The sequence below is a fragment of the Lissotriton vulgaris genome, chromosome 3_1 (assembly GCF_964263255.1).
Source record: "Lissotriton vulgaris chromosome 3_1, aLisVul1.2, whole genome shotgun sequence".
Lineage (NCBI taxonomy): Eukaryota > Metazoa > Chordata > Amphibia > Caudata > Salamandridae > Lissotriton > Lissotriton vulgaris.
Window position 1 is genome coordinate 525,143,811 of NC_141689.1, and position 27,824 is coordinate 525,171,634.

A 27,824-nucleotide genomic window follows, 5' to 3' on the forward strand; every position below is an offset into this window, starting at 1 on the left:
TTCAGAGGTGACCGGTTGTAAATGTTTGAACTTATACCAGCCCTGCAGGGGAGACAGTCTGTTACTGTCTGAATGTATACCAGCCCTGCAGAGGGATTTGAATGTATACCTGAAGTGCAAAGGTTAGCGTTTGGTGTATACCAGCACAGAGGTGACAGTTTGCTACTGGTTGAATGAGTAGCAGCCCTGCTGAGAGGCGGCCTAGGGTGCGCTCGGATGCCCGTCGGGGTGCAGGGCAGTTCGCCACCGGACACCGCACCACGCTGTGAGGCCGCCGCAGCTCACACCCTGGGTTCCATAAGAGAGGCACACACCGCCGCCCCTGCCGGCCCCCGAGCATCCGGGAGTGTATTGGTGTCTGGGAGCAGCGTCTGGCAGCCGGCCCGCCCGTCCTCCCTCCCCCACCTTAAGGAGTGTGTCACTCTGCCGGGCCGCCTTGCATCGCCTCCTCCCCCTCCGACATTATAAAAGCGCTGCTCGCTGCGGGCCGGCAGCCTCAGTGCAGGAGGAAGAGGCAGCGGCAGCAGCACCAGACCGCAGCCAGCTGGAAGAGGCACCAGTGCCCGCAGCCAGCACCACCAGCCGCCGGGGGAGCAGAGGCAGTGCAACTCGTGCCGCTGAGGCGGGAGGCTGCAGGCCGGACCCCGTGCGACGCTCCCAGGCAGCTGGCTGCTCCCATGAGCCGGTGCCCAGCCACGCTCCCCGGGCACCATGAGCCCCCGCGCACCGCGCTGAGAGCCCGGCAGCCCGCAGCCGCGAGGTAGGTGCCCGAGCCAGGGGGAAGGGAGGGCTGCCTCTGTGTGGTGGTCGGGAGGGGCTGCCTGTGTGTGGTGGTCGGCAGCAGCAGGGCTGCGGTGCAGATAGTGTCGTGCGGTGGAGCCCGGGGTGCTAAGTGCGCTGGAGTTGTGTGGGTGTAGGTGGTGTTTGCGGTTGGGGAAGTGCTGTTTGTTGTATGTGACTGTCACCGGTGCTCTGCACAGGGAGCAGTGTTTGCTCAGTGACCTGCTCCGGGACACTTGTTGTACCCCGGTCCTCGCGGCTGCTGCCCCCGCGCGCTCCGTGGACCCTGCTTGTCATTGGTCCTCGTGCAGGTTTTTGTTTTGAAGAGCCACGCTCCGCACTCGCTGCTGCCCGCCCGGCTGTCCTCGCTTTACCCGGCAGGGGAAGGAGCCGGCTCCTCGCACCCCTGAGGAGCAGAGCACAGGGTTTGGCGGCCCGCGCGAGGCACTGCCTCATTGGTATTCACTGCCACGGTACAATGCACAACCTTACTACTGTGTCTCGGACGCTGCAGAAAAGTACCACCCGCCAATATTTGTTTTATTTTATAAAGAATGTTCTTTCTAAAGGACTGAATTCGTTTAAACAAACCTGAAATCCTTAACTTCCTCATCAGAAGCCTGTATCTTTTTGCAGATTTCTGTGAGGAGATTGATTTTGTGATCCGCATCCAAGGGTTGGCAGAATCGGCCCCAGGTGCCTGTGCATAGTTCCTACAACAGCACCGCACACTGCAGGCTCCTGTGCTCGGTGACACGCTCACTCTTCTCCGGGGAGCAGCGCAGGAGAGGCTTTTGTGCACTTACTCAATATTAAAGTTAAGATTGCATAATTAACAATAAGGATGCCAGCTCTTCCACTCTTGATGCATACCAAGAATGGTAAAACCTGTGGCAGGGCCGTGGCTTGCCCAGGTCCCAGCCCCTCTGGCACGCATGAGGTGAGTGTCCAGGCGGGTGGTGTGGGTGTGCACGCTGCCAGGGCCGGCCTTAGGCATGTGCAAGCTGTGCACCTGCACAGGGCCACCAAACCTCAGGGGCCACCACACCAATATATATATCCTTAATATAATAATCCTCTGAGGATGGATACATATTTGCGTGGTGGCCCCTGGCAGGGATTTGGCGGCCTCCGGCTCTGTTCCACTTCCAAACACCCTGACCCCCCCTCTTCACTGGCCTCCGCGCTCCGCCCCGCCCAGACCCCCTCTTCCGGGGCCCCCTACCTATGCTCCCTGCCCAGGGCCACCATGAGCTTAGAGCCGCCCCTGACGCTGCGGCCTGGTGACCCTCGCTCCGGAGCCCGGCCGTGCAGGGATCATGTTCTGCATCAGAGCCCCAGGTGCATCCTTGGCGCAGTCCCGCCTTCTGTCTCCAGCCTGGACCTGACTTCAGGTTTTTGGGGCTCGGTCTATTTTCTCCTATTTGCCATAGCGGGGCCATAGAAGAGGTCTCAATAAACTAACACAACATCAGACGTTGTGTCTGTTTCACAGGTGCCGCCATCGTGGTAGCCATTTATTCCAGCCCCAGAGCTGGCTGGGAAATAGCCGTAGATGGAGGTGTGTGCTCTGTCCCCTCCTCTTAGGCTGGAGGTGTGTGCTGTGCCTCTCCTGGAGGTGTGTACTGTGTCTCCTCTGCCTCGGCTGGAGGTGTGTATACTGTGTCTCCTCTGCCTAGGCTGGAGGTGTGTACTGTGTCTCCTCTGCCTAGGCTGGAGGTGTGTACTGGGTCTCCTCTGCCTAGGCTGGAGGTGTGTACTGTGTCCCTTCTGCTTAGGCTGGAGGTGTGTACTGTGTCCCCTCTGCTTAGGCTGGAGGTGTGTACTGTGTCCCCTCTGTCTAGGCTGGAGGTGTGTGCTGTGTCCCCTCTGCTTAGGCTGGAGGTGTTTACTGTGTCCCCTCTGTCTAGGCTGGAGGTGTGCACTGTGTCCCCTCTGCTTAGGCTGGTTAAAGAACTGGCCACAGCTGTAGGTGTACTTTTGTCATTATTCTTAGGCAGGGTATAGAACAGGTCTTTGCTGAAGAAGTGTTCTTGGGGTTTTTGCATGCTGCCTGTGTCTCCAGCTTGGATGCGCTATTAGTTTCTCCATGTTTGGTCTGTTTTTGCATGCTTTTAGAGTATGCTTTGCAGGCTGTTAGTGATCCACGCTGGGTATGTTTTGCTTGCATTTGGTCTCTCCAAGTTGGCTATGCTTTGCAGGCTGTTAGTGCTCTACGTTGGGTATGTTTTGCCTGCAATTGGTCTCCCCAAGTTGGATATGCTTTGCAGGCTGTTAGTGCTCTACGTTGGGTATGTTTTACCTGCAATTGGTCTCCCCAAGGTGGGTATGCTTTGCAGGCTGTTAGTGCTCAAGGTTGGGTATGTTTTGCCTGAATTTGGTCTCTCCAAAATGGGTATGTTTTGCATGCTGTTGGTGTCTCCAATGTGGGTAAGTTTTGCATGTTATTGAGCGTCTCCAAGTTGGGTATGTTTTGCATTCTGTTAGTGTCTTCATGTTGGGTATGTTTTGCATTCTGTTGGTGTCTCCATGTTGTTATGTTTAATGCTGATGGTGTGTCCATGTTGATATGTTTCATGCTGATGGTGTGCCCATGTTGGGTATGTTTAATGCTGATGATGTGTCCATGTTGGGTATGTTTTGCATTGTGCTGGTGTCTCCATGTTGGGTATGTTTTGCATTCTGTTGGTGTCTCCATGTTGATATGTTTAATGCTGATGGTGTGTCCATGTTGGGTATGTTTTGCATTGTGCTGGTGTCTCCAAGTCTGGTAGGTTTTGCATACTGTTTGTGTCGCCATGTTAGGTATGTTCTGCGTGTTGTGTCTTCTAGGTGGGTATGTTTTGTATGCTGTTATCTTCTCCACGGTGGGCATGTCTTGTTTGCATGACATGCCAGGGAAGGTGCTGCCCGTGTTCTCAGTTATTGAACTCAAGTTAATGACACGTTCCCAGCACTCTAACTTCAGTGTTCCAATGACAGTTACTTTTAGGAGTTCCTATGGTGTTACCTTTATAGGTTGCCTATTTAGGTCCGCTTGGCGTTGCCTGCATAACCCTAATTGCACACCAGGGCTGTCTGCTTTGCGTCACCTGTGTGGATTGCAGGTCGTCCGCCCAGCTCAGTGAAACCTCTAGTGGTGACTGACGTCACCCGCTGTGGTACGAGGGATGCTCTCTTCTCAAATATAGAATTTATAGAAGAGCGCTGTGGAACACGGTATACTTGACGTCACGCACTTAACTGTGGTCTTGATACCTTTGAACCAACCATGACTTGCATGCCGAGGCGACACACTGCATGTGTGTGAAGACACAGACTCCATTGTCAGGGTAAGATCTGCTGTAGAAGTCATTGTGACTTGAACCGCGTGCCTACTCTCGAGGAAAGGATACCTCCTAGAAAGCAACCCCCGATGCGTGTATCGACAGGCTGGGCGGAGACGATGCCGCCGAACATGACTGAGGCGCTGCCCGCTCGAGTCTGTGCCCCGGCTTCAGCCCTGGGGACGAGTCGTGTTCCACCGACCAATGCCGCCGCCTGGGATGTGTGCAATGTAAATAGACATGATGCGCGTCCTGTCTGTGTGCTCGGTCTGCGCCGACCCCGCGCCCCATTGTTCTATGCACAGCGCCTCGTGCCAGGGGCGCTTCTGCTACAGTAAAATGTTGCCAGTCTGTAGGGGCACATCCAGGGCGCGCCCGGAGGTGCGGGTGGCGCATGGGGGGAGGGGTGCAGGGTTAGCAATGAGACGGGGAGATGCACAGATGAGATGTATGGGCTGCACATATAGGGCGCACAAGGGTAGAGTGGATTTGTAGGTGGGGGGCCTCATCAGAGGTCCAGGGGGTGGAGAGGGGAAGGGGGGGGGGGGCACGGTGCTTAGTGTTGCTTGTGTAGGTTGGCCTCCAGGGCACTCCGGACTCGGGTGTAGCCTGTGAAGCTCCTGTGTGCCCCTGTGACCCTCCTCGCTCTACCCGAAGCCCTCGATGGATGAGACTTGTAGTCCTTGTCTTGTGGGGCGAGAGGGGGGTCACCGGTGTCACAGTAATACCCAGCTCCGCACGAGAGTGCACGCACCGTTCGCCGTGAAAGCTGCAGCGTTTGGTCTGCTCTGTCGCGGGGGTTGTGGTGAGAAACGGAGCTGAAATGTCGCCACGGGAGTCTGTTCAGATGAAACCTCCCGAGGAAGGAAGCGTGGACGCTCCCGCGGTAACCATGGCGACGCGCGCTGGGAGCGGCGGGGGGCAGCGGGCGGGTCTCTGCACGGGCTGCGACGCTGGGGGGCACCAGGGAATGACGTGCGGCCCCCGGGGCGCTGCATGAGTGCAAAGACTAAACATCTGGGAACAGGCCTGCCCCTTACTTGGAGCTTCGGTTCCCACACTCCAGATGTTCCCGCGCTCGTCTCGGTGTGCAGGAAGTGTATACACAACCGCTGGACTGGACTGTGCACTGATGCAGCTGTGAATATGCAGCTCTGACCACTGGTGCCTGACCAATCTTGTCTGCAGTGGTGACCTGTCCCGGCATTTCACACTACTGCCTTCTCCCCTTACTATTTCAGCCTACCAACAATATATCTCGCAACACTGACGTTCTAGTACATAAATGAGTATATAACTTAATCTAAATTCGAAATGTTACTCTTAATTTAAATTGCAAGTAATTTCTGGCTTCTAGTGAGTCTTTTGGGTGCTTTCTAGCTTTTTGTATGTCTAGTGTTTTAGAGCTTCTTGGGTGTGCAGTGCTTTTTATTAGTTTCTTGTGTCTCTCTAGTGTTTTCTATGTTCTAGAGTGTTTAGCAAGTGTTTCCTAGATTCGTGTGCGTCTTATCAGTGTGTTCTAGCTTTTCTAGTGTTTATAACTTACTTTGTCTGTCCAGTCCTGTATGGATGCCTCGTTCTTGTGTGGCTTTCTAGCGTTTTCTAACTTTTGTGTCTGCTGAGAGTTTCTTTAGGTTTAGCTTCTTCTGCATGCGGCAATCATATTCTGGTTTGCCTAGCGTTTTCTATTTTCGGTGTCTATTTAGTGTTATATCATTTTATGCGTCTGCCTAGCCTTATGTGTCTATTCAGTGTTTTTTAGCTTCTCCTGTTTCTTCTATTTCCTGTCTTCCCGTGTGTTCAACAGTGTTTTCTAGCTGTAGCTTCTGTTGTCTCTTTATTGTTCTATAGCTTTTTGTGTCTATCTGGTTCCTCCTCTGTGTCTATCGTTTTTTTAGCTTCTTATGTGTCTACCCATTTGCTTTATTTGAGGGGTCCATCCACACACCTATGCGCCTTTCCGTTTAGTGGTCTGGGGTGTGGGGTTGCACTGTGTGGCTGCTCGTGCGCATTCCTAACATACAGCGGTTTTACACAAGGACTGGTGTGTCTCTGGCGGCCTCCAAGCTGATTTGTGTTTTTTGCCTCTTTCCCACCAAAGTAGAGTTCAATCCTCGTGGACTCCCTGAGGGCTCGTCGTGTCACTGGTTATAGAGAGCGATTATTGTGAGCCCCTGTGTTGGTTATAGGCGCGTCTTTGCTTTTTGATGCTACACAGACACATGGAAAGTCACGGGGTGTTCCATATGTTAAAACAGACAGAGGATAAAACAATTTTCTCGTCGCCAGCTATTCAGCATGAAGACCTCATGCCTAAATACAAAATTCTCTTTGTGCTGGGAAGGTTGCATCTTCAACAGCATCGTCTCTCTTTATGTTTGTATCTCTTTCCATCTCTGTTTTCTTTGAATTCCTGGATCTCGTTCTAGGACGCTTACTGTGTAGGTCTGTCACACACCTTGCTCATTCTCTCATTTTTTTTCTCTCCCATCGTCCTTAAACCCCCCCTCCCTGTATATTGATCCACCCTGCTCGGTATAACCACCTATCTATAATTGTGTCATTTTCTGCCCCGTCTCTGCTGCACTGTCTCACTTCACCGCTGTCCCCCCTTTTCCTCTCTGCTCTCCTTGCTGCACATTAATTTTGCTTTTGTAGAGTGGAGATGGAAACTGCAGCAAACATATCTCAGAGGTCTTACACTGCACATCTCAAAAGCTCTCACACTCGGAATAGCTCAAAAGTTCTCGCACTGCACGTCTCATACTCTGAACATCTCGAGAGCTGTCAGACTGCACATCTCAAGAGTTCGCATACGGCACATTTCAAGAGTTCGCATACGGCACATTTCAAGAGTTCGCATACTGCACATCTCAAGAGTTCGCATACTGCACATCTCAAGAGTTCGCATACTGCACATCTCAAGAGTTCGCATACTGCATATCTCAAGAGTTCGCATACTGCATATCTCAAGAGTTCGCACACTGCACATCTCAAGAGTTCGCACACTGCACATCTCAAGAGTTCGCACACTGCACATCTCAAGAGTTCGCACACTGCACATCTCAAGAGTTCTCACACTGCACATCTCAAGAGTTCTCACACTGCACATCTCAAGAGTTCTCACACTGCACATCTCAAGAGTTCGCACACTGCACATCTCAAGAGTTTGCACACTGCACATCTCTGAACCCTCACACTTTGCACAGCTCTGCTTCCTCTCACTCTGCACATCGTTAGACCTATTCCACTCTTTACATCACAGAACCCTCACGCTGCACATTGTAGAGACCCAACAATCTACATATCTAACAGGCGTCACACTCTCACATCCCAAAGTCCTCACACTGCACATCTCAGAGCTATCACATACTGCACATCTCAGAGTCCTCAGCCTCTGCATATTTAATAATCCTCATACACTGCACATCTCAAAAGCTCTCACACTCGGAATAGCTCAAAAGTTCTCGCACTGCACGTCTCATACTCTGAACATCTCGAGAGCTGTCAGACTGCACATCTCAAGAGTTCGCATACGGCACATTTCAAGAGTTCGCATACTGCACATCTCAAGAGTTCGCATACTGCACATCTCAAGAGTTTGCATACTGCACATCGCAAGAGTTGGCATACTGCGCATCTCAAGAGTTCGCATACTGCATATCTCAAGAGTTCGCACACTGCACATCTCAAGAGTTCGCACACTGCACATCTCAAGAGTTCGCACACTGCACATCTCAAGAGTTCTCACACTGCACATCTCAAGAGTTCTCACACTGCACATCTCAAGAGTTCGCACACTGCACATCTCAAGAGTTTGCACACTGCACATCTCTGAACCCTCACACTTTGCACAGCTCTGCTTCCTCTCACTCTGCACATCGTTAGACCTATTCCACTCTTTACATCACAGAACCCTCACGCTGCACATTGTAGAGACCCAACAATCTACATATCTAACAGGCGTCACACTCTCACATCCCAAAGTCCTCACACTGCACATCTCAGAGCTATCACATACTGCACATCTCAGAGTCCTCAGCCTCTGCATATTTAATAATCCTCATACACTGCACATCTGATAGTCCTCACACTACACATCTCAGAGCTCTCATCCTCTGCACATCTTAAGCGTTCTCACACTCTACATCTCAGAACTATCACTCGGTGCACATCTCAGAGCCCTCAGACTTTGAACATCTCAGATTCCCCTCACTCTGCCCATCTTTAGACATATTCCACACTGCACTTCTCAGAACCCCCACACTGCACATCTAAGAACCCGCACACTGCACATTACAGAGGCCTTACGATCTATCTACACATCTAACAACCCTCCCGCTCTGCACATCGCAGAAAGTCCTCACAGTACACATCTCTGACCTATCACTCTGCACATCTCAGTGCCCTCATCCTCTGCATATTTAAGATCCCTCACACACTAAACAGTTGAGAGTTCTCACACTACATATCTCAGAACCATCATATACTGCACATCTCAGAACCTCACACTGCACATCTGAAATCCCTCATACTCTCACTGCACATCAGAACACTCACAGTGAACGCCTCAAGAGTCCTCACACTGCACATCGGGAAGTTCTCACAATGTATAACCACACACTGCACATCTCAGAATCTCACATTTTGCACATCTCGGAACTCTCTCACTCGGCATAACTGAGGACCTCATAGCATCTGCATATCTCAGAACCTTCGCACTTTGCATATAAGCTTACACTGCGCAGCTCACATTGTGCATCTCAGAACCCTCACAATCGCCTCATCTCAGGAACCTCTCACCCTGCACATATGCTTACACTTTGTATAGCTCAAACTCTGCTTCCAAGAACTCTCACACTCTCCGAGCCTCAGAACCCTTATACTGCACATCTGAGAACCCTCATTCTGTCTAGAACTCTCAGTACCTTCACACTGCACACATTGGAGCCCTCACAACGCCTCTAACTCTTCGATTGCCTTTACATCTTGAAACTCCAATTCTGTATCTAACACAAAACTATTCATTTCTCTGCCCATCACCCCCTGTCTTTCATTCTCTGCACTGCGCAGAATCCCCACACTGCACACCCAAGCCCTTACAGTCTGCACATCTGAGAACCCTCGCACTGCACATCTGAGTCGCCACACTGCACATCTCAGAACCATCACACTCTGCATATATCAGAATGTTCACACTGCACATCTCTGAACTATCACACTGGACAACTGAGAACCCTCATCCTATATGTACATCTCAGAACCCTCACACCGCACATATTATTACAGTTTGCACATTATTATTATTATTATTAGATTTTATAAAGCCCGTAGTCACCCGTAAGTATCCCAGCACATCTCACACACTCTACATCTCAGAATCGTTACTTTATCCACATCTCAGAGCTCTCACACTGCACGTCTGAGAACCTGTGCTCCATACCATGGAACATTTAAAACTCCTTAACTCTTTCATGTTCTGCACATCTTGAAACTCCCATTCGCTACCCAACACCAACCTCTTCTGTTCTTTGCCCATCCACCCTTCCTCTCATTCCCTGCATGTGTCAGAGCCCTCACACTCTGTACATATCAGAACTTCCTCACTGCACCTCTCGGAGACCACACACTGCACGTCTCTGACCCCTCCCACACTGCACATCTCTGACCCCTCACACACTGCACATATCAGACCCCTCCCACACTGCACATCTCAGACCCCTCACACACTGCACACCTCAGACCCTTCACACACTGCACACCTCAGACCCCTCACACACTGCACTCAGACCCCTCACACACTGCATATCTCAGACCCCTCACACACTGCACTCGAACCCCTCACACACTGCACTCAGACCCCTCACACACTGAACATCTCTGACCCCTCGTACACTGCACTCAGACCCATCACGCACTGAGCGTCTCAGACCCCTCACACACTGAGCGTCTCAGACCCCTCACACACGGAGCGTCTCAGACCCCTCACACACTGAGCGTCTCAGACCCATCACATACTGAGCGTCTCAGACCCATCACACACTGAGCGTCTCAGTATTATAATTTTCATAGCTCACTCTACATCTCAGAGCCCTCAAGCTCTCCACATTTCAGAAAACTCACACTGCACATCTGAGAGCCCTCACACAGCATACCTCAGAAATGTCTCAGGTCTCACATCTCTCTATACACGTTGCACACAACACCAAACTTCTCGGTCCATTGTATGTCCATCACCCCTGCCTCTTACTCTTTGCACACCAGCACCCACCACACCCCCTAATGTGTCTCCGTAGCCTTCTTTTCCCGGACATCTCTCCCCTCCCCCAGTGACCACACATTCCCTGCCCTCCCATCCATCCTCACAGGCAGGCTTGATTCCAATTCCCACACAGTAGCTCTGGGTGACTCTTTGAAACATATTCATTGGCCGCACAATGAAATGGAAGATGGGGCTCGCATTCCTTCCTTGACCATCCCACCGATAGGAACACTTAAAGCACAAGTATTGTGAATGGAGCACAAATACCAGTGGTGTATGATTATGCAGTACGAGTCACCATTCCTATGAACATTGCACAACATGCCCTGATTAGGTGAACCGGTTCCCTATAGTCATTTGGGTTAGTTCCACTTGTGTAGCCAGCTGTGCTCACACTGAAAACAAGTTAGCTTTTAAAGTGTAAAATAGTAAATCAAATTTGCAGCCAAAGTAGTTTTCCCATTTCCTAAGCAGCAAAGACAGGGGAAAAACCTTGGTTCCCTATTCCTGAGTCAGTGGGAAATCTTTCTGTAGTGCCGGCCATCCTGATTCGTTCCAGTCCCTACCATGAAATCACAAAATATGATTAAAAGGGGGAGATTGCTCTCTGTCTGCCATTGTGCAAATCTAACACAGGTGGCCGAAATGTCGTCATCACCCTGATCGTTTTGTGGAAAAGGTGCGTGCTTGCAGGACTCCCCCCAGAGCAGGTGTCGGAGTGCCAGATAAAGGGGAGTGAGTGTGTGTGTGTGTGTTGTTGGGGGAAATGAGTGCATATTTTGAGGTCTGTGTCGGCCTTGAGGCTTGCAGGAAAGGGCTCGCCTAGAACAAATGTAGGCCACGCACAGCGCTGCTGCTCGCGCCCTTTGGCGTTGCCATCTAATTGTTCATCAGGGCGCAGTTAATTGGCAGGTGCTGGGGAGCACGCGCACCTCACAGCACCCAGGGAGCTACAGTTGCGACATGTGCTTTAGTGTATCGAGTCGATCAGCTGGCCGGGTGCGGGGAGGGGTGAGAAAATCTGCCTCTTCTGCTGACTTAAGTTTACAGGCACTTGAAGGCTAATGCAGGCGAACTGGTTTTTCAACATAAACTTGTTCTCAAACACCCGGCGGGACTTTCTGCACAGAGCTGAACACAGGCCTGCAAGTGGCGTGAAAGCCACTCGGATACTTTCCCATCCCTGCAAACATGAAGTCACCTATTGTGGTTCTGCAATTAAATCTCGCTTGTTTATTTTGGTCTTGTCAGTGGAAAAGTCCTAATTCTTCTCTGTTTCTCTATTTACAGGGGCGAAAGAAAATGTCTGTCAACATGCACGAGAACCGCAAATCCAGGGCCAGCACTGGCTCCATGAACATCTACCTGTTCCACAAATCGTCGTACGCGGACAGCGTCCTCACCCACCTGAACCTCTTGCGGCAGCAGTGCCTGTTCACAGATGTCCTCCTCCATGCTGGAAGCAGGGCCTTCCCATGCCACCGCGCGGTGCTGGCCGCCTGCAGCCGCTACTTCGAGGCCATGTTCAGCGGTGGTCTGAAAGAGAGCCAGGCGAGTGAGGTCAACTTCCACAATTCCATCCACCCAGAGGTTCTTGAACTTCTCCTTGACTACGCCTACTCGTCCAGGGTGATCATCAACGAGGAGAACGCAGAGTCCCTCCTGGAGGCGGGCGACATGTTGGAGTTCCAGGACATCCGCGACGCGTGCGCGGAGTTTCTAGAGAAGAACCTTCACCCCACCAACTGTCTGGGGATGCTCCTGCTTTCAGACGCCCACCAGTGCACCAAGCTCTACGAGCTCTCCTGGGCCATGTGCCTTAGCAACTTCCAGAGCATCTGCAAGACTGAGGACTTTCTCCACTTGCCAAAAGACCTTGTGGTGCAGCTTCTGTCCAACGAGGAGCTGGAAACAGAAGATGAGCGCATGGTGTACGAGTCGGCCCTCAACTGGATTAACTATGACCTGAACAAACGACATTGCTACCTGTCTGATCTTCTTCAGACTGTGAGACTGGCCCTCTTGCCTGCTATTTATCTCATGGAGAACGTTGCCATGGACGAACTCCTCATCAAGCAGAAGAAAAGCAAGGAACTGGTGGAAGAAGCAATCCGGTGCAAACTGAAAATCCTGCAAAACGATGGCGTGGTTACAAGCCTGTGTGCAAGGCCTCGGAAGACTGGGCATGCCCTGTTCCTCCTTGGGGGTCAGACATTTATGTGTGATAAACTCTATCTGGTTGATCAGAAGGCAAAAGAGATCATTCCAAAGGCTGACATTCCGAGTCCACGTAAAGAGTTCAGTGCTTGTGCCGTGGGCTGCAAAGTCTATATCACTGGTGGTCGGGGTTCCGAAAATGGTGTCTCCAAAGATGTGTGGGTGTATGACACTCTACACGAGGAGTGGTCCAAAGCGGCCCCCATGCTTGTCGCAAGGTTTGGCCACGGTTCTGCAGAACTAAAACACTGCTTGTATGTCGTGGGGGGACACACCGCAGCAACTGGGTGTCTTCCAGCTTCTCCATCAGTTTCCCTGAAACAAGTCGAACAATATGACCCTGCAACCAACAAATGGACAATGGTGGCCCCACTGCGAGAAGGGGTGAGCAATGCTGCAGTGGTTAGCGCAAAGCTGAAGTTGTTTGCATTTGGAGGCACAAGTGTGAGCCATGACAAGTTGCCAAAGGTTCAGTGTTATGACCCATGTGAAAACAGATGGACGGTACCAGCCACATGCCCACAACCATGGCGCTACACAGCTGCAGCCGTGCTTGGCAATCAAATTTTCATCATGGGTGGGGACACTGAATTCTCTGCATGCTCCGCCTACAAATTCAACAGCGAAACATACCAGTGGACAAAGGTGGGAGATGTGACAGCTAAGCGAATGAGCTGCCACGCCGTGGCATCAGGAAACAAACTCTATGTTGTTGGTGGCTATTTTGGAATTCAAAGGTGCAAAACTTTGGACTGCTACGATCCAACACTAGATGTGTGGAATAGCATTACCACAGTGCCATATTCTCTGATTCCCACAGCATTTGTCAGCACCTGGAAGCATCTTCCTGCCTAAATATTTAAAGATTACTAGGTAAGAAAAATCAAAAACATTTCCTGTATCACAAGTGATATAAGTGTAATGATGTTTGACTAAATATGACAAATTTGGATTCAACTTTCAAGCTACAGGCAGGAAAAGCGGTGTTGTTGATGTTGTTACACATGGTGCGCTAAAAGAAGGCCCAAGTTTCTTAACTCCTTTGCTGCGTCGAACGTTCAGCACCCAGTGCTGAACGTTCGAATAACGAGCGCTGGCCCGTCGGCCAACGGTCGTGCGCAGCACTGGCAAGGTAGTGCTCGCGACGACCGTTGGCCGACGGCAGCGCTTAAGGGGTTAACCATTTATGCTACACCATACCTTAGAGATGTTAGCAGCATCATGGCATATTTATCAAGGTATTGCGTCACCCTTTTGCCACGCAGTGGGGATGCAACACCTAAGTGAGATTTATCTAGCCATGCAAGGCCACCTTCTGTGGCTATGCATGGCTTGATAAATCTAGAATAACGTGAGGCAGCGCAAATTGCTACCTTGCATTACTATGGGTGTTTCCACGCACCCACCCATGGATTGTGGCGCATTCCCAGATTTATCATTAGTAGTAGACCTTAGAATGCGTCAAAGTGCTGCGCCTCCCTAAGTTTGGCATAACAAGGAGAAATATCCTTATTTCTCCCCTTTTTTCCTCAGCACACATAGAAAGATGAAAATGCCTCTGAGGGTTGCTTTCGTGCATGAAGGTGCCCCTTCCTGCACAAAAATAATCCCGCCTACTAAGCAGGCAACATGATGCAAGTGTGCCTGTGTTGGTCAGCCAAAAATGCACCTGCATTAGGAAAGGACAGAAATGCGAAATGCAATGTCAAATTTGGCGCATTCCTTCCCTTTCACACAATGTAGCAAGGTGACTTGCTGCTTTACGTTGCGTGAAAGATTGACAAGTCTGCCTCAACATTTTTTGGGGTAGTTGCTCAATTTATTCTTCAATGATTCTTCATAGTTGTTTAAAAGTTCCTTTTTAATTATCTTTATTGTCTTTTATTTAATCATTTTTTTTTACTTTTCCATCTTTAATCTTCAGATTGAAAAGATGTTAAGTCCAAAGAGGATAATGTAAAGATAGGTTACATTAAAGCAGATACACATAATTAAGAAGGAATTGTAAACAATTTTGCAGAGACGCTTTTAATTAATGTTTGTATGCCGTCCACAAGCGAGTTAAAGAAATTAAAAGAAACGCAAGGCTAATAGTGTGAGGTGACAGACCTAAAAGCACTGGGCACTCTATCCCAAAAAAAATGCGAAGAACTATATCTGTTCTGTAGTACAGGATGACCACTGCTGCTACTTTAGGAGAACCTTGCACATGTATCACAGGCAGCTGAGCAGAGAAGCTAGTGCCTCGAAAACAATACACAGCTTTTGAATCCACAGCAACCTTCCGGAAAAGGGCACAAACGAAAACAAACGGTCAAACTGACCTGATTTGAATTACTAACAAAGTGGCATCAATCACACCATTAGGGCCATTGTTGCTTGTGGAGCACGTAGCACTGCATGCCCACAACAAATGAACGAGTGACTGCCAGACCAAAGAACGGAGAGACATTCACTTCCTACAATTTTGTGAAAAACGGTCTCCGTTTCTGTGGCGGCAGCACTTGTTTATTTTTGAAGTTTACTTGCTATAACGTTCATCATAAACTACGTCTCTGTTCAGCTTTTTCTCCCATAGTACTTCTTATATAATGTACACAGAGTCGATGACTGTTAGCCATGGTTTTTCCCTTTCAACCTGATGAGACTCAGGCAGGTGTAGTGAAGGCAGTTTGATCTTTCGGGAAGGTGCAGTCCTGGAACATTCAGTGATTTTTATCTTGAAAAATTGTGACCACCTGGTAGGCTCGATGATGCTTGTCCTACAAGGTGGTAAATACCTCTGGCCCACGTGGGGATTCGTAGCAAACAAACAAGTGAAGCCTGCATGACTCCCATCTCATAACATGGCATAGGCTTAGCACACTTGGTGATGCTTAGCCCAAAATTGTGCAGCTCTGACACACTCGGCGATGCTTAGCCCATATCATGGCGGTACCCTGGTGCGCTTGATGATGATCCTTATCCCACAACGTCAGAGACTCCTGACCTATTTGCCCATGCTTAAACCACCCCATGATGGCTGTTGGCACATTTGACAAATCTTTTCTCTCAAAATGGTGATGATGCTGGTCTATCTGCATGGCTGAGCAATGGTATATTGTGTGATTCCTATCTGATGAACTGCCTGGGTGAACTTGATGATTCCTGTCACTTAACATTCTGAGGATCTGGCCCACTTGGTGACTCTTATGTCACTACATGGTAGAGTCCTTGCACACCTCGTGATTTGTTTTCACATTATGTTGGATACTTAGCACATTTCCCAATATTTATATTACAACATGGTGGAGCCAGTACAGTCTTGGTAGTGCTTATCGCCGAAAGTGGTTGACACTTGACATAATTGGTGATTGTCTTTCAAGGGCATGTTGGGTCCTGGTGTACTTGATGATTCTTAATTCACAACGTGATTTAACAGTTAAAGGCTTGATGGGGCTAACTTATCAATTTGATTGAGCTGAGGCACACTTAGTGGGTCTACAACATGATGAAGGGATGGGATACTCAACAATGGTGGAATGCTGGCATACTTTACAATGGTGACATGGTTTAGGTCAAATCCGACCTAAAGATTATTTTTATGTGAATAACTGCTCCATTCCCATCTGTGCTGCTGCCAAAGAAATGCATCATAAATGAGCTGGTTATCTAATACACTTTAATAGCTCTTGTGTGTTCCCCTGAATGTTCAAGCTTAGAAGGATAAATAACAAAATGAACACAGTTGCTAGAAGGCAAGCAATTTTTTGTGTGGAAGGACACAACTTCTGCCCAATCACAACATATGCTCCTGCCTCCCAATATGTAGGTGGAGACAAAGACCCTCTCTAGTTATGATCGCATAATTGTCGGGTGACAGCTGCGCTGTGTAGCAACCTATAATGAAAATGGAGGAGCATCTGACAGATGGGATGATAGTGTTGCTGGCCCTTGCTCTATTCCTAGCCTGTTGAAGAGAAGTCCTGCTTTTAGGTGTGCCTGCGGGGTGAGAGCTGAGAGGAGACCCATACAGACAATGCCATTATTTATGAACCTCGCTGCATTTGAGGGTTCTCTACCCATATGCTGATCATTTCCCTATGATGTTTCTAGGTTCCCTCTTTTCTGGTGAGATAGCCAACAAGAATCCTGTGCTCCACTTTTGTGGTATTCATTCCAGGCACATCTCAGAACCTACTCAGAAGGCAACAGGATATATTTGTTGGGCAGAAAACAAGAGATTTGCTGCTCCCCCTCGTCCCGTTGAGATGCCAGTGCTGTCAACAATGAGATGCCATAGAAACCGGGAAACATCATTTACATCGCATGCAATACATTGCCTGCCATTTACATCATTACAACGACCGCGTTGTTATATCGCAAATAATTACAACGACCTGTAGGGGGCAGAAGGTGTTGGATTTAAAATCCATCGCATTCCCTACTGTTGCACAGACTGGAGTTGTAAATTATACTATTCCTACATCCAGCACCCCATACAGCAAGTTGTTGTAACGACTTGCGTTGTAATGGTATGTGATGTAACAACACGGTTGTTGTATCACCTGCGTTGTAATGGCATGCAATGTATCGCATGCGTTGTAACGTGGCCTATTCATAGAAACCACATAAAATCAATTGAACCAGTCCAAACTAGTAAGCAACGATTTCCTTCGAGTGACACCTTTCTCTTGATTATACAGAAAAAAAAACTCTTGCTATTCCAGTTCCAAGGTCCTCTGTGCTCAGTAAGGCTGTAGGTGGAAGTCCTTGGCTAGGTGGGGCATTTTTATTTAGGTCTGGGTTTTGACAGCGCGGCTGTCTACCACCCCTATTGCCAAATATATACAAAGAGTGGGCTTTGAGCCCACCCCTTTGCAACCATTGACTTTCTTTGATCAGCCTCTTTAAACAACCATTGGCTTGAAACTGACAATGATATCTTGGCTCAGCCCAGTGGAGTATTCATCTCTCACCTATTGCTTTAGGCTGAATGAATTGTTTATAATAGAGTGCTTGCACGGAACTTCACGAGGGCCTACTTCACAAATACAACCCTGTCTGCTCACTCTTTCCGGCTCACTCTCATATGTTTCACTCTAATGTGCTATGGCTAAATGCGCTAGCACTTATACCCAGTCCTATTTGACTTTATCAGTGCTTGGTTTTTTTTGCAGCCAAGAAGGTGTTGAAGACTTGGGAATGGCCGTCAAAAAATGATTTATAAACTGACATCTCTATTTTCATTATTAGCACTTGAACTTTGATTCAACAACTTCCATGCCAATAGTTCAGTCTGTCCGATAAAGTAAACTCCATTGGTGTCTGGACTTAATCTCGCAGATGAGCGGGAACTTTTGTTTTTTTTGTCCTTTTTTAAAAGAACTGCTGAGTGTAAAAATAACTTGGCTATTTTTAAAAAGTAAACATATGTTTTGCACACTCATTATTAAGGACATCTAGAGTTTGGTGGAATGTCTCCTTCACAAACGTGGTGGATATATGCTCTGTCTTAATACAAGGGCCACAGGGTACAATACACCTGTATTAAGGCAGACAGGATATCTGTTACGTTTGTGACCGAGCACTCACTCATCGGTCAAATTCTAAATCAGGCCCCAAGTGAGCTGCATGAGGATGCCTTCTTAACAACACAGAGAAGCGACTCGCTTACTGGGCTATAACATTTCAGACCATCAAGGGGTAGAAATCCCCCAAATCTTCTGGTCCTACCCTGGCCATGGATTAAGAGAGCTGTCATAAACTCCAAAACTGTCCCACCCGGATAAGAGCCGGTACAGTGGCAATGACTCTCCCCAAGTCTGCCCTTTGCAAACTCTTTCTGCTGATACATTATTAGTGACCTGTATAGGCTTCAGCAGTGTGTGCATTAACTACACAAACAATGAGGTTGGCGCAAACGTAATAAGACTTCAAATATTAACAAGTCAAACACTGGCCGGTACACATGGCTAAAGGCCTCTCCCTGGCCAGGGTCTATGCATGCAGGTAACCTTGCAACTGTTTCTGTTTTCTGTGACTGGCACACCTCTGAAGTTGGACTTGTGTTGTCAACGACCAAAAAGATCTGCAGTAAAGTTCGTCTTAGACCATTATGTTTTTTGATGCTGAAGCACTCTCTGCTAGCAAGAGATGGCATCAAGAGATGAAGGTAAAGGAAAGAGCCTCAGTTTGTGGGCTCTCTTGGGGTAGTACTGTGCAAATAAATTGGATATTGATTGTATTATGATATTGTAATGCGAAAGCAGCACAAGTAGATAAATGGTACAGGAAATAAACACGTCAATCCCCTTTGTGCTGCTCCTGCATTTAAATTCAACTTTACAAATGTGAGTAGCATGTGCCTTGGATTAAATAGTTACATCTCTACTTTAATGCACCATTCGTGCTCCCAGGTGAGATTTCAGCATTGTGTGTCAACTGGTCATCGCCTAGAAGGAGCGTAAGCGGTTCAACAGGGATCCTTGGCAGTAGTGAAAGACCAGACTAGGGCCTCAAGTCATTCTTTGATGGAATGGTGGCACAACAGTGGAAACAAATTCATCCCACTAGTGACCTGTAGTTAAGTGCTGCTTAGTGAAGTTGCTGAAGGGTGTTGCTTTTGTTCTGGGCCAAATGTGTTGCTCTCTCCCAGTCTGCTGTTCCCTCTGAGGGCACTAGGGGCAGCGTGGCTTTGTTCCATGCACACGACTGTGGTAGGCGAAATATGCTGGAGTTGCACAGCCCTTTCTGTAGTACAGATCATGCCAGCGCTAAATGTGCACTGGTGCCTTCTTAATGGTGCGTACTTATTTACATGGGGCCATTTGGAAAAGAAGCCTGTGACCTCCTTTGCAATATGCTTCAATTTATATATTAGCGAGAGGGGTGAGTGGTCACTGGTTTCACGAAAGAATAACAAAAACATTCTCATAAGGGAGTCTTTTTAAGAATGTGTGGCGAAGCAGCAAGGCCAGCAGGCAATCAGGGAAATTGGACTCCAGTCCCCTGGTTTGGTAGTAATAAAACAACCATAATTTGGGTAAATTGGGCACCTCGGGCCCTGAGCCATACATACCTTTGCCCCTAGTGTGACTTAAAGTTGACTGTAATGCTCAGCAATGTGTCCATGGCTAAATATAAGGAAAATGCTGCATTTTATAAGAAATTCCAACATATGCTTCCTCGTCTGTAAAAATTAGATACACCACGCCGGAAGCCCTATCCACCTAACTGCTGAGACTAGAAATGCCCAGCGTGTTTATAAGAAGGGCTTACTTTTTTACCAGAACTGATTGAACTTTTAATGGGCGCGAAGATCACTTCCGCATTCCTCCAGAGTGGCTAACAGCTGCTGGGAAGGCCGGGCCTGCTCCACGCTCTCTGTATTACAGGTTTCAGTTGCTTAACATTTTGCAGGTTTTGCTATGTCTAGAAAACCATTTCTAGTGTTGACAGCAAAAAACAGCTCCCCGGTCAGACCCGCTCTGTCATACGTTGCTGTCTGTTCCTCGTCACCAGGAATGCATCTCGGGCTAAACTAACATTACACGCAGCCCCGGCGGCATCGGGGCATTCTTCTTCTAAAACAAAGCTTTCTCTGTAAAGGAAACGGCCTTTATTCGGGAAATCCGAGTGTTTATCGCGCTGGCAGCGTAGCCCCGCGGAAGACAATGCCTCCACGACAGCCATTAATGCGGATTATAACTGAACTAATGCGCGCCAGCCCGGCGCTTTGTAGTTCTGCGTGTTCCCCCACAGAGGGAGGCGTTATCGTCTCCAGCTGTGATATTTGTGGCTGAGCTTTGAGGAGATGAAAAGGAAATTACTGCTAATTGACCAGGAACAGGAAGCGATTGCCTTGGTTTTGTTCCCAGCATTTTACTGGTCCATTTGAAGTGATAAAACTCCTATTTACAAAAGGGCATGCAGGCACTTCGCAAAAAGTGTTGGTTAAACGACCACGTACAGAGTGAGCTATTGTTTTAGGCAAAGGAAAACAAAACATACTGATAGAATATAGAAGACATAATTAACAAGTCGCCCAGCCCAATGTGTTGGGAAATGTGTTTTATAATCTAAACCATAATGCTTGGGAATAAGCAGGGGTTCTCTGGTAGAAACATTAGAGGGGTTTCCGTCTGGGTGATGGGCCTTCCCAGGGTTAGTTGGGTGCGGTGCGTGCAGTGACGTCAGCACGCCTCTTTGCTGAGTCAGGGCTGCTGGGCTAATGTTCTGCACTATAAGTAGCAGAGCGTGTGTTCTTTTAACCTTTCTATAGTCGGTGCGCGGCCGTGTGAGTTGCAAGCTGACTGTGGGAAAGTTTCCCATATCCGATTCTCTCAGCGGTGCCACAGCCTGGCGCCACTAACACTGCTCTCTTCACATATTACACAAATATTGCTGGACTTTTGTCGCGATCTGTGAAGTTTGAACACACCGATATCTGGTCGAATATCCTTTTTTCAGTCCCTCTGATGCCCATATACCTCTAATTCGACTTGGTAAGCTTAGTTTAGAGTACATATGCCTGGTTTTAGGTCTGGCATTAACCAAGACCTTTTGATTTTAGTTAAATACATTACATACTTACACACTTGGGCGTGTCCACCTTCTTCATTCGTATTATTGTTTCATTTACACTTTAACTCCGCTCATTACACCATGCAGCATGGCACAATTGGTCAGCCATTGGCTTTCACAAGGAGCGCTTCCACACAAGATGTAGTTCTCCGCCAGGGACTGACTGATATGGCAATGTGTGCTTTTTAAAACGAAAACACATGTTTGCTTTTTGCCAATTCTTTTTTTTTTTTAGGTTGACATAGACCTAGTAGCTTCCTCAACAATGGCATTTTGCAAAGACTGGCAAGAGAAAATAGAAGCATTGACAAAGCCAAAAAGGCTGACAGCCAACTCCAGGCCTATTGACTTTGCCAATGGAAAGAAGAAAGAAAAACAGTTTATTGTTTCAGTTAATTAAAACCGCAACAAAACATTTTATAAAATCAGACACTGCGAATAACACTTTTAATGTTTTCCTACTTTTTGTTTTTCCAAACCTAAAACGTTCCCAATACTTATTTTTCTTGCATGCGGTTACTTATTTTTGCTTCACCCATTATCCATGCTAGATTCGGATGAGTTACACAGGTCGGCCATATGAAGTCTTTAGAACTCTGTTCTATGCCCTATCAAACCAAGCACACTCTTTGCTATTGGCTAGAAAAGCCAGTATCGCAGGTGAGAGGACAGCGGCGCACTCCCCTCTCTTCGGAGTCTGCTGGACAGATTGTCAATAAGCAGCGCCTGGCTCGCGATGAGAGGGTCGGACACCGCAAGAAGTTATTTTCATGACGTGTTGCATTATTCAGCAGTGGAAATACAAGTTATCTCTTTATTGTGAGGTCATGTGTTATGCACTACAATATAATATATATATATATATATATATATATATATATATATATATATATATATATATAATTGACTTTTGGTGTAAATGTCAAATATTCAGTGACTATACCAATGCTTATCACGTGATCTTTTTTTCTTTTAGTGATCTTATTATTTGGGGAAAAGATGTGAACTTCAGCAGCGACGGAAGCAAATTTGCCTGCCTGGTGTAAAACAGCCACACCACAGCGGGCAACACCTCTGTCGATGCAGAGCAGACCGTTTCCGTGCAGATGCGTTTACCTGCGCACTGGAACTGCATCTTCTGCCGAAGAAAGCCAGGCAGTCAAGATCCCTCCATACATGGGACTGGATTCCTTTGTGGAACTGGTAGCTGCACAGCATGTAGTGCCACGGGAAGTGGCAGGTTACAGACAGTCAAGGCGCTATTCCCATTGCACGTGCAGCTGTGGGACTGGAGCCTCTGATACAGACTGGGGTGGGCTGTATTGTGGGCAGGGCCAGGGATTAATGCAGAGATCTCTTACACAACAGCGCTGTGATGTCTTCAGCCAGAGCCCCTTTTTTTCTGGAACCCAATATGTGAAGACTGCTTCCTGAACGTGAAGCGCCGCTTCCGGAGCTCAGATCCGTGCATCCGGGCTATGCCCGCGCCGCGTTCTATATTTAGAAGTGACTCGGGCGCTTTCCTCTTAATATTCATTTGCATTTTCTTTTGTAGCTGTACCTATAATATTGTTCGTTGTCTGCATGCTGAAGCATTGCCTCACAAGTAAGGGCTTGTGTGAATGGTTTGTATGTTTTGCACATTTTGTTTACTCTGTGTCTTTCTTTTGTTGTCTTTTGCTGCACACACAAACGCAAAGAAAGGAAACTAATGAATAGTTGATCAGCAGCCAAGTGGGTGAGGAGCCGGAAGGTGGCAGCTTGGGGGCGGGGCGCGAGCGCCACGGAAGGAGCGGAAGCATTACCTGACAGGATCTTAGGTGGCGCACTAGTTAAAGGAAAAGCCATGAAGATATCTCTCTCTCAGGCTACCGGCTCCCCAGTCTCACCCTGCACTTTCCTCTTCCTTGTGCACAAAGAGGAGCAGGTTTGTGCATAAACCCTGGCTAGCGGCATTATCCAAAGGTATTTATTTATTTATTGGGGCTGCAACGAGCTTTTGATGTAGCCTTATTTACGCGAATGAATGAAGTCTTGCTGATTATTTTTATTATTATTATATTTTTTTACTGTGGACTATTAGTTACAACTTGCACTGAGTGGAATGTCTTACCTTCTTACTTTTTTTGCGTTTTAATAGGGCCTGCCGAATGCACGGCTTGTCAGACCCTTGAGGGCTTTCGTGATAATTAGTTCGCAGGCAAAATGAAACAAAGCCTGGTACCCTTCGTCCCCTGATAATTGTAAGATTCTCTTTGCCTTTGTACAGTGCAGCCGATAGCAGACATGCTGGTTTCTGTATGGCGTTAACCATCGTTTCATTAAACCAAAGTATTTTCAAATGATTTGAGTCTTCTTAAGTCAAGTGGAGAGGCGTTTGGGTGATTGTACTTTTTGTTGTGGAGAGATTAAACTACAATAGTATGAATTAAAAGCACCAAGATGCACATACATGATCTGAAAATTGTATCAGAAATGTAGAAAAGGGCATAATACTTTCACAGAGATAAAATAGGCAGTCTTAAATTTGGAACAGCCGGTTTACGGTTTACTTTACTGTTCCAAAACTGCATGCAACATACTGCAAGGCCTTTATCAACTATACTGAAATAATACAGAATACATGCTGAGTGGCTCTAGAATTGACACGCATCGGTGATAGAAGACAGGCTATTTTTGTAAATTGTTTTGCACCACTTTTCTAATCCCTTTGCTTACAGTTCCACATGTGCCAGTTTTGCAGTAGTCCCATAAATTGGACCAGGCTACTGAAATAAATATCCTTAATTTCACCTCAACCTGTGACATAGGAAGCTAATCAAAGTCAACATCTGCAAACTCCCTGCAGAGTCGCTGAAGTAAATTGTCTTAAAGAGTCAACGGCACACAAAAAAATTAATTCTCGGTTGCAAGCACAAAATCATGTCTTGTGATATTGCTAATACCCACATAAAGAAGCACACTGAGTTAAGAAAATTGATTATAGAGCTATATATTGGGTACAAATTTCAATAACATTGAATTCCTCCACTCTGGGTTAATGTAAAACCAGGCACAAAAATCTAGTCTGCCGCTTAAATTCTCAGAATTGCATGTTACCACCAGGTGCACTTGAATGCAGTTTTGCTGACTGAGATTGTAATTCGATTCCAATGCTAGATTTACCATATCCTATCGTGTTGTTTGATACTGATTCCAGATTGGACCTCAATCCATGTAGGGAAGATCCCAGAAGCCCTTCATTGTGACTTCTTAGGGGGGAGGAGCCAAGTTAGTTGCTTGACCCTTGGAGTCAAAACACCACTGCCTTGTTGTGATTCGTGGCTGGTAAAACTCCAGTTATCAGCCCCATCGGAATTACAAGGTCTGCTTGAACTCCATGGACCCACTGTACGCTGCGACTTTGGCTGCGTCTGAAATCTCCAGGTGGAATTGCAGGAATTAAATGAGAAATAAACAAGGGATTCACCTGGTGATTTCTAAATTTTTGAGGGACCTTAAGGATATGATATCTGACTCCTGTAGTTGCTGCCATGGTGGGGAGGGTGTTACATTGTGCCACAGCAGGGCCCTTGTAAAGAGGTCCCATGCAGCTCACCAAAAATATAGGCCCTAGAGAGAAAGGTTCTTGCTATTTCGTAGAGTGATTGTTGTAGTGATAAATAATGAAGGGTGCCCATCCACTTCCGCAGGTCCTTTTGACCGTCCCATCACATTCGGAGTTGGAGTTACTACCGACAAATGACGTTTCTCCCTGTTTAATAAATACCTGATTTATCAAACCACAGATCTGTGTACGTGAAGAAGTGGAGCGTGGTGCTTGTTTCTCCCTCATTGCTGACTCATTTTATGTTTTGTATAAGTATTTTTACCCTCAGTCTGCAGTTGCAGGTCTGTGGGTTGCAAGAGATTTTCTCTTCACTGCTGGAGGGGTCGTTGGTATCCATCAGCAAAGTACTTCTGATCCACAACGTTCACATGTGTCTTACTTTTAATAAAAAATGTCAACCTGAAGAGACTCGTCCCTTTGTCCTTTTTCGTATTTGAATATTTTATTTAGCAATCTACTACAGGCACTGGAGAGACGATGCAAATGTAAATATGAGCAAATATGATGTAAATATAAGCATGCAAAATCATTCAACAGTATGTAAAACTTGCAGCCTGAGCTGGGTGCCCCTGAAAAGGAGTGCTTGGTGTCATGTGAGCAACTTAAGCTTGGTGTCCACTCAAGAGGAAGCAAGGGGTTTATTATTTTAGAAGACTTATAAAACCATTATCTAGACCAACGCAGAGCCTTCGAGAACAGGTGAATATTCTTTACAGCAGTGGCTAGCAGAGCAGAACAGCAAAAACGGATCACTTTATACAAACATTTTGTCATTTCTTATTGGTAGTTTTGGCAGTGCTTACACTACCCAAAGCTCCTTTGCCCGCTAGTAATTTACAGGATTTTCATAAACATGTACATTTTGGGTGTATTTCAAAATTCAAAATTGGAAGTAAATTCCCACATTACAGATACAAATATTGAAATAAGCTAAATGTTTTATTTAATTAAATTTTTTACATTGCCATGTTTGGAAAGTCTACTGTCAACAACTAGCACCCGTTCTACAGCCTGGTCGAGGAGTTGTCTATGGTAGAGGTATATATTGTGTAGTTGTGAATGTGGTAAGCATTAGCCTTGCCCCTAGAACGCACAACCACAGATGAAGTATAGTTACTATTTATCACACAGAATCAGTGCTATTATAATTTGCTTAAACGAACATAAATGTTAAGACTACAAAAGCACCTGGCAACATAATTTACTACATAACTGTGCAGGAATGCTCCAGAAATGAACAACATTCATGCATAATTAAACACATTGTATCGCAGCACAGAATGGTCCAATCCGAGGGACTGCAAGGTTTGATACTAAGAAGCCGTGCTGGTGGACCACCAAGGCCTACAGCTCGGAAAAATATTGCATGAGACTGTTGGTGGCAGCTGATTAGCGTGTGGTGGGGGAGGAAGGAAAAAAAAGCACACGAGGGAGACAACAGTATGGGGTTGAAGGGAGATGAATGTGAACAACAAGGACCCCCTGTTCAAATACTGAATTTGTAATACAGGGAAATAAACATTGTGTAAAAATAAGACAATTGATAATATAACCAGGGAAAAGAACAGTATGAAAAGCTTTTCATACTGTTCTTTTCCCTGGTTATATTATCAATTGTCTTATTTTTACACAATGTTGAAGGGAGATGCACATGGGCAAGAGCATTATGTGCAGTGTGGGAGGCGAGAGAAGCTCGCAAACAATTGAGCGACATGTAGCGAGGGGGGAAGATAAGCACACAAGGGAAATAGTTGGAAAACACATGCACTCTCATAGATCCCTAAAGAAAGAACTAGCAAACTGATTCATGAAGGTGAATAGCGCTCGCAAAGGGCCAGATTCTCAGAATCTGGCCCTTTGCGAGCGCAATTTTTGCATTTGGGATTCATCATCCCAAATGCAAAAATCGGTAATAGCGAATTCGCAAATTTGCGAGGATTTACATTTAAGGAATCTCTATTTGAGATTCCTTAAATGCAATTCATCATCCATTTTCAAATTGCGAATTCGCTATTTCGGGCCGCTATTTACAGCAAGGTCAAACCTCGTGGTAAATAGCGAAAACTTAGAAAAGCAGTGGGAGGACACGGGTAAAGATGCTATTCTGCAGGGGAGAGGCAAACACAAAATGGACAATGCAAGTCATCGAATAAGCAGGCAAATAAGTGAAAATAAAGCCAACCAGTGGTACGCCCTAGGCAGGTTTTAAGCCAGTTGTAAGTTCTTGGTAAGCTGTTAACAGGTTTATTGCAACAAGACAGCTTGAGTTGTCTATTAGTTTCTATATGAAAAGCTCAAATGATCGAGCAATAACAGGTCACTCTCCATAGAATGACTGCATAAGATTAAACGCTATAGAGAGGACGATAGAGAGATCAGCAGATACACAATGGAGAATTGCTAACTGATCAGCAGAAGAAAGGGACCCTTGGAGAGATGCTACAAATGATAACTTTAGTTCAATACACACTTCATTCACACTAGTGTCAGAGATCACAGTGCCCCAAAATTATACATGCCCATTTTTTTTAAATATTACCAGAAAAAACGGAATTATGCAAGTTCTAATGCAATTTATATATAAAATATATTGATCAAATAATAAAAACAAGCATTTACAATGCAACGGTTTCGCCTTTGTAAAAGTTAGAGCTATTGGCATTGAAAATGACAAATTTTGTATTTATGTGTTGGTTTTGAAAACAGCTAAATAAATGGCATTGTCATTTACAATGCCAATAGCTTAATCTCTCACAAATGCGAGATCTATTGCATTTGCACACACACACAGAGCACAAACACACGCACAGAAATGGGGGGGGGGGCGAGGAGCAAAACCAAGGCCCAAGCGATTGGTTCTTTCTGAAATGATAGTGATGAGCTAAAACAATAGAATGGAATGCACTGTTAGTGATTTAGAGTAATTCAAGCATTTCTACGTGTCACTTTTATTCTCTCCCAGGAATGTGCTGCCATCATTCTCACCTACGATCCCATTACTTGTTAGACATGAGGGCTGATAATCGAAAAAACAGGTGTAAGAGCTCATATGTTGAGTAGTTCT

The 27,824-nt window shown here is 46.7% G+C and overlaps 1 protein-coding gene across 1 annotated transcript; it reads left to right on the forward strand.

Annotated features, from left to right (window-relative positions):
* Window positions 1-472: 472 nt before the first annotated feature.
* On the forward strand, window positions 473-25,164 carry ENC1 (ectodermal-neural cortex 1). Its single transcript, XM_086960783.1, has 3 exons — window positions 473-760; window positions 11,659-13,458; window positions 22,127-25,164. The coding sequence occupies exon 2, from the start codon at window positions 11,671-11,673 to the stop codon at window positions 13,438-13,440; it is 1,770 nt and encodes a 589-aa protein (XP_086816909.1). The 5' UTR covers window positions 473-760; window positions 11,659-11,670; the 3' UTR covers window positions 13,441-13,458; window positions 22,127-25,164.
* The last annotated feature ends 2,660 nt before the right edge of the window (window positions 25,165-27,824 follow it).

Excerpts from the sequence above, each read along its gene's own strand:
- ENC1 (XM_086960783.1), top strand. The coding sequence starts at position 11,671 with ATGTCTGTCAACATGCACGAGAACCGCAAATCCAGGGCCAGCACTGGC.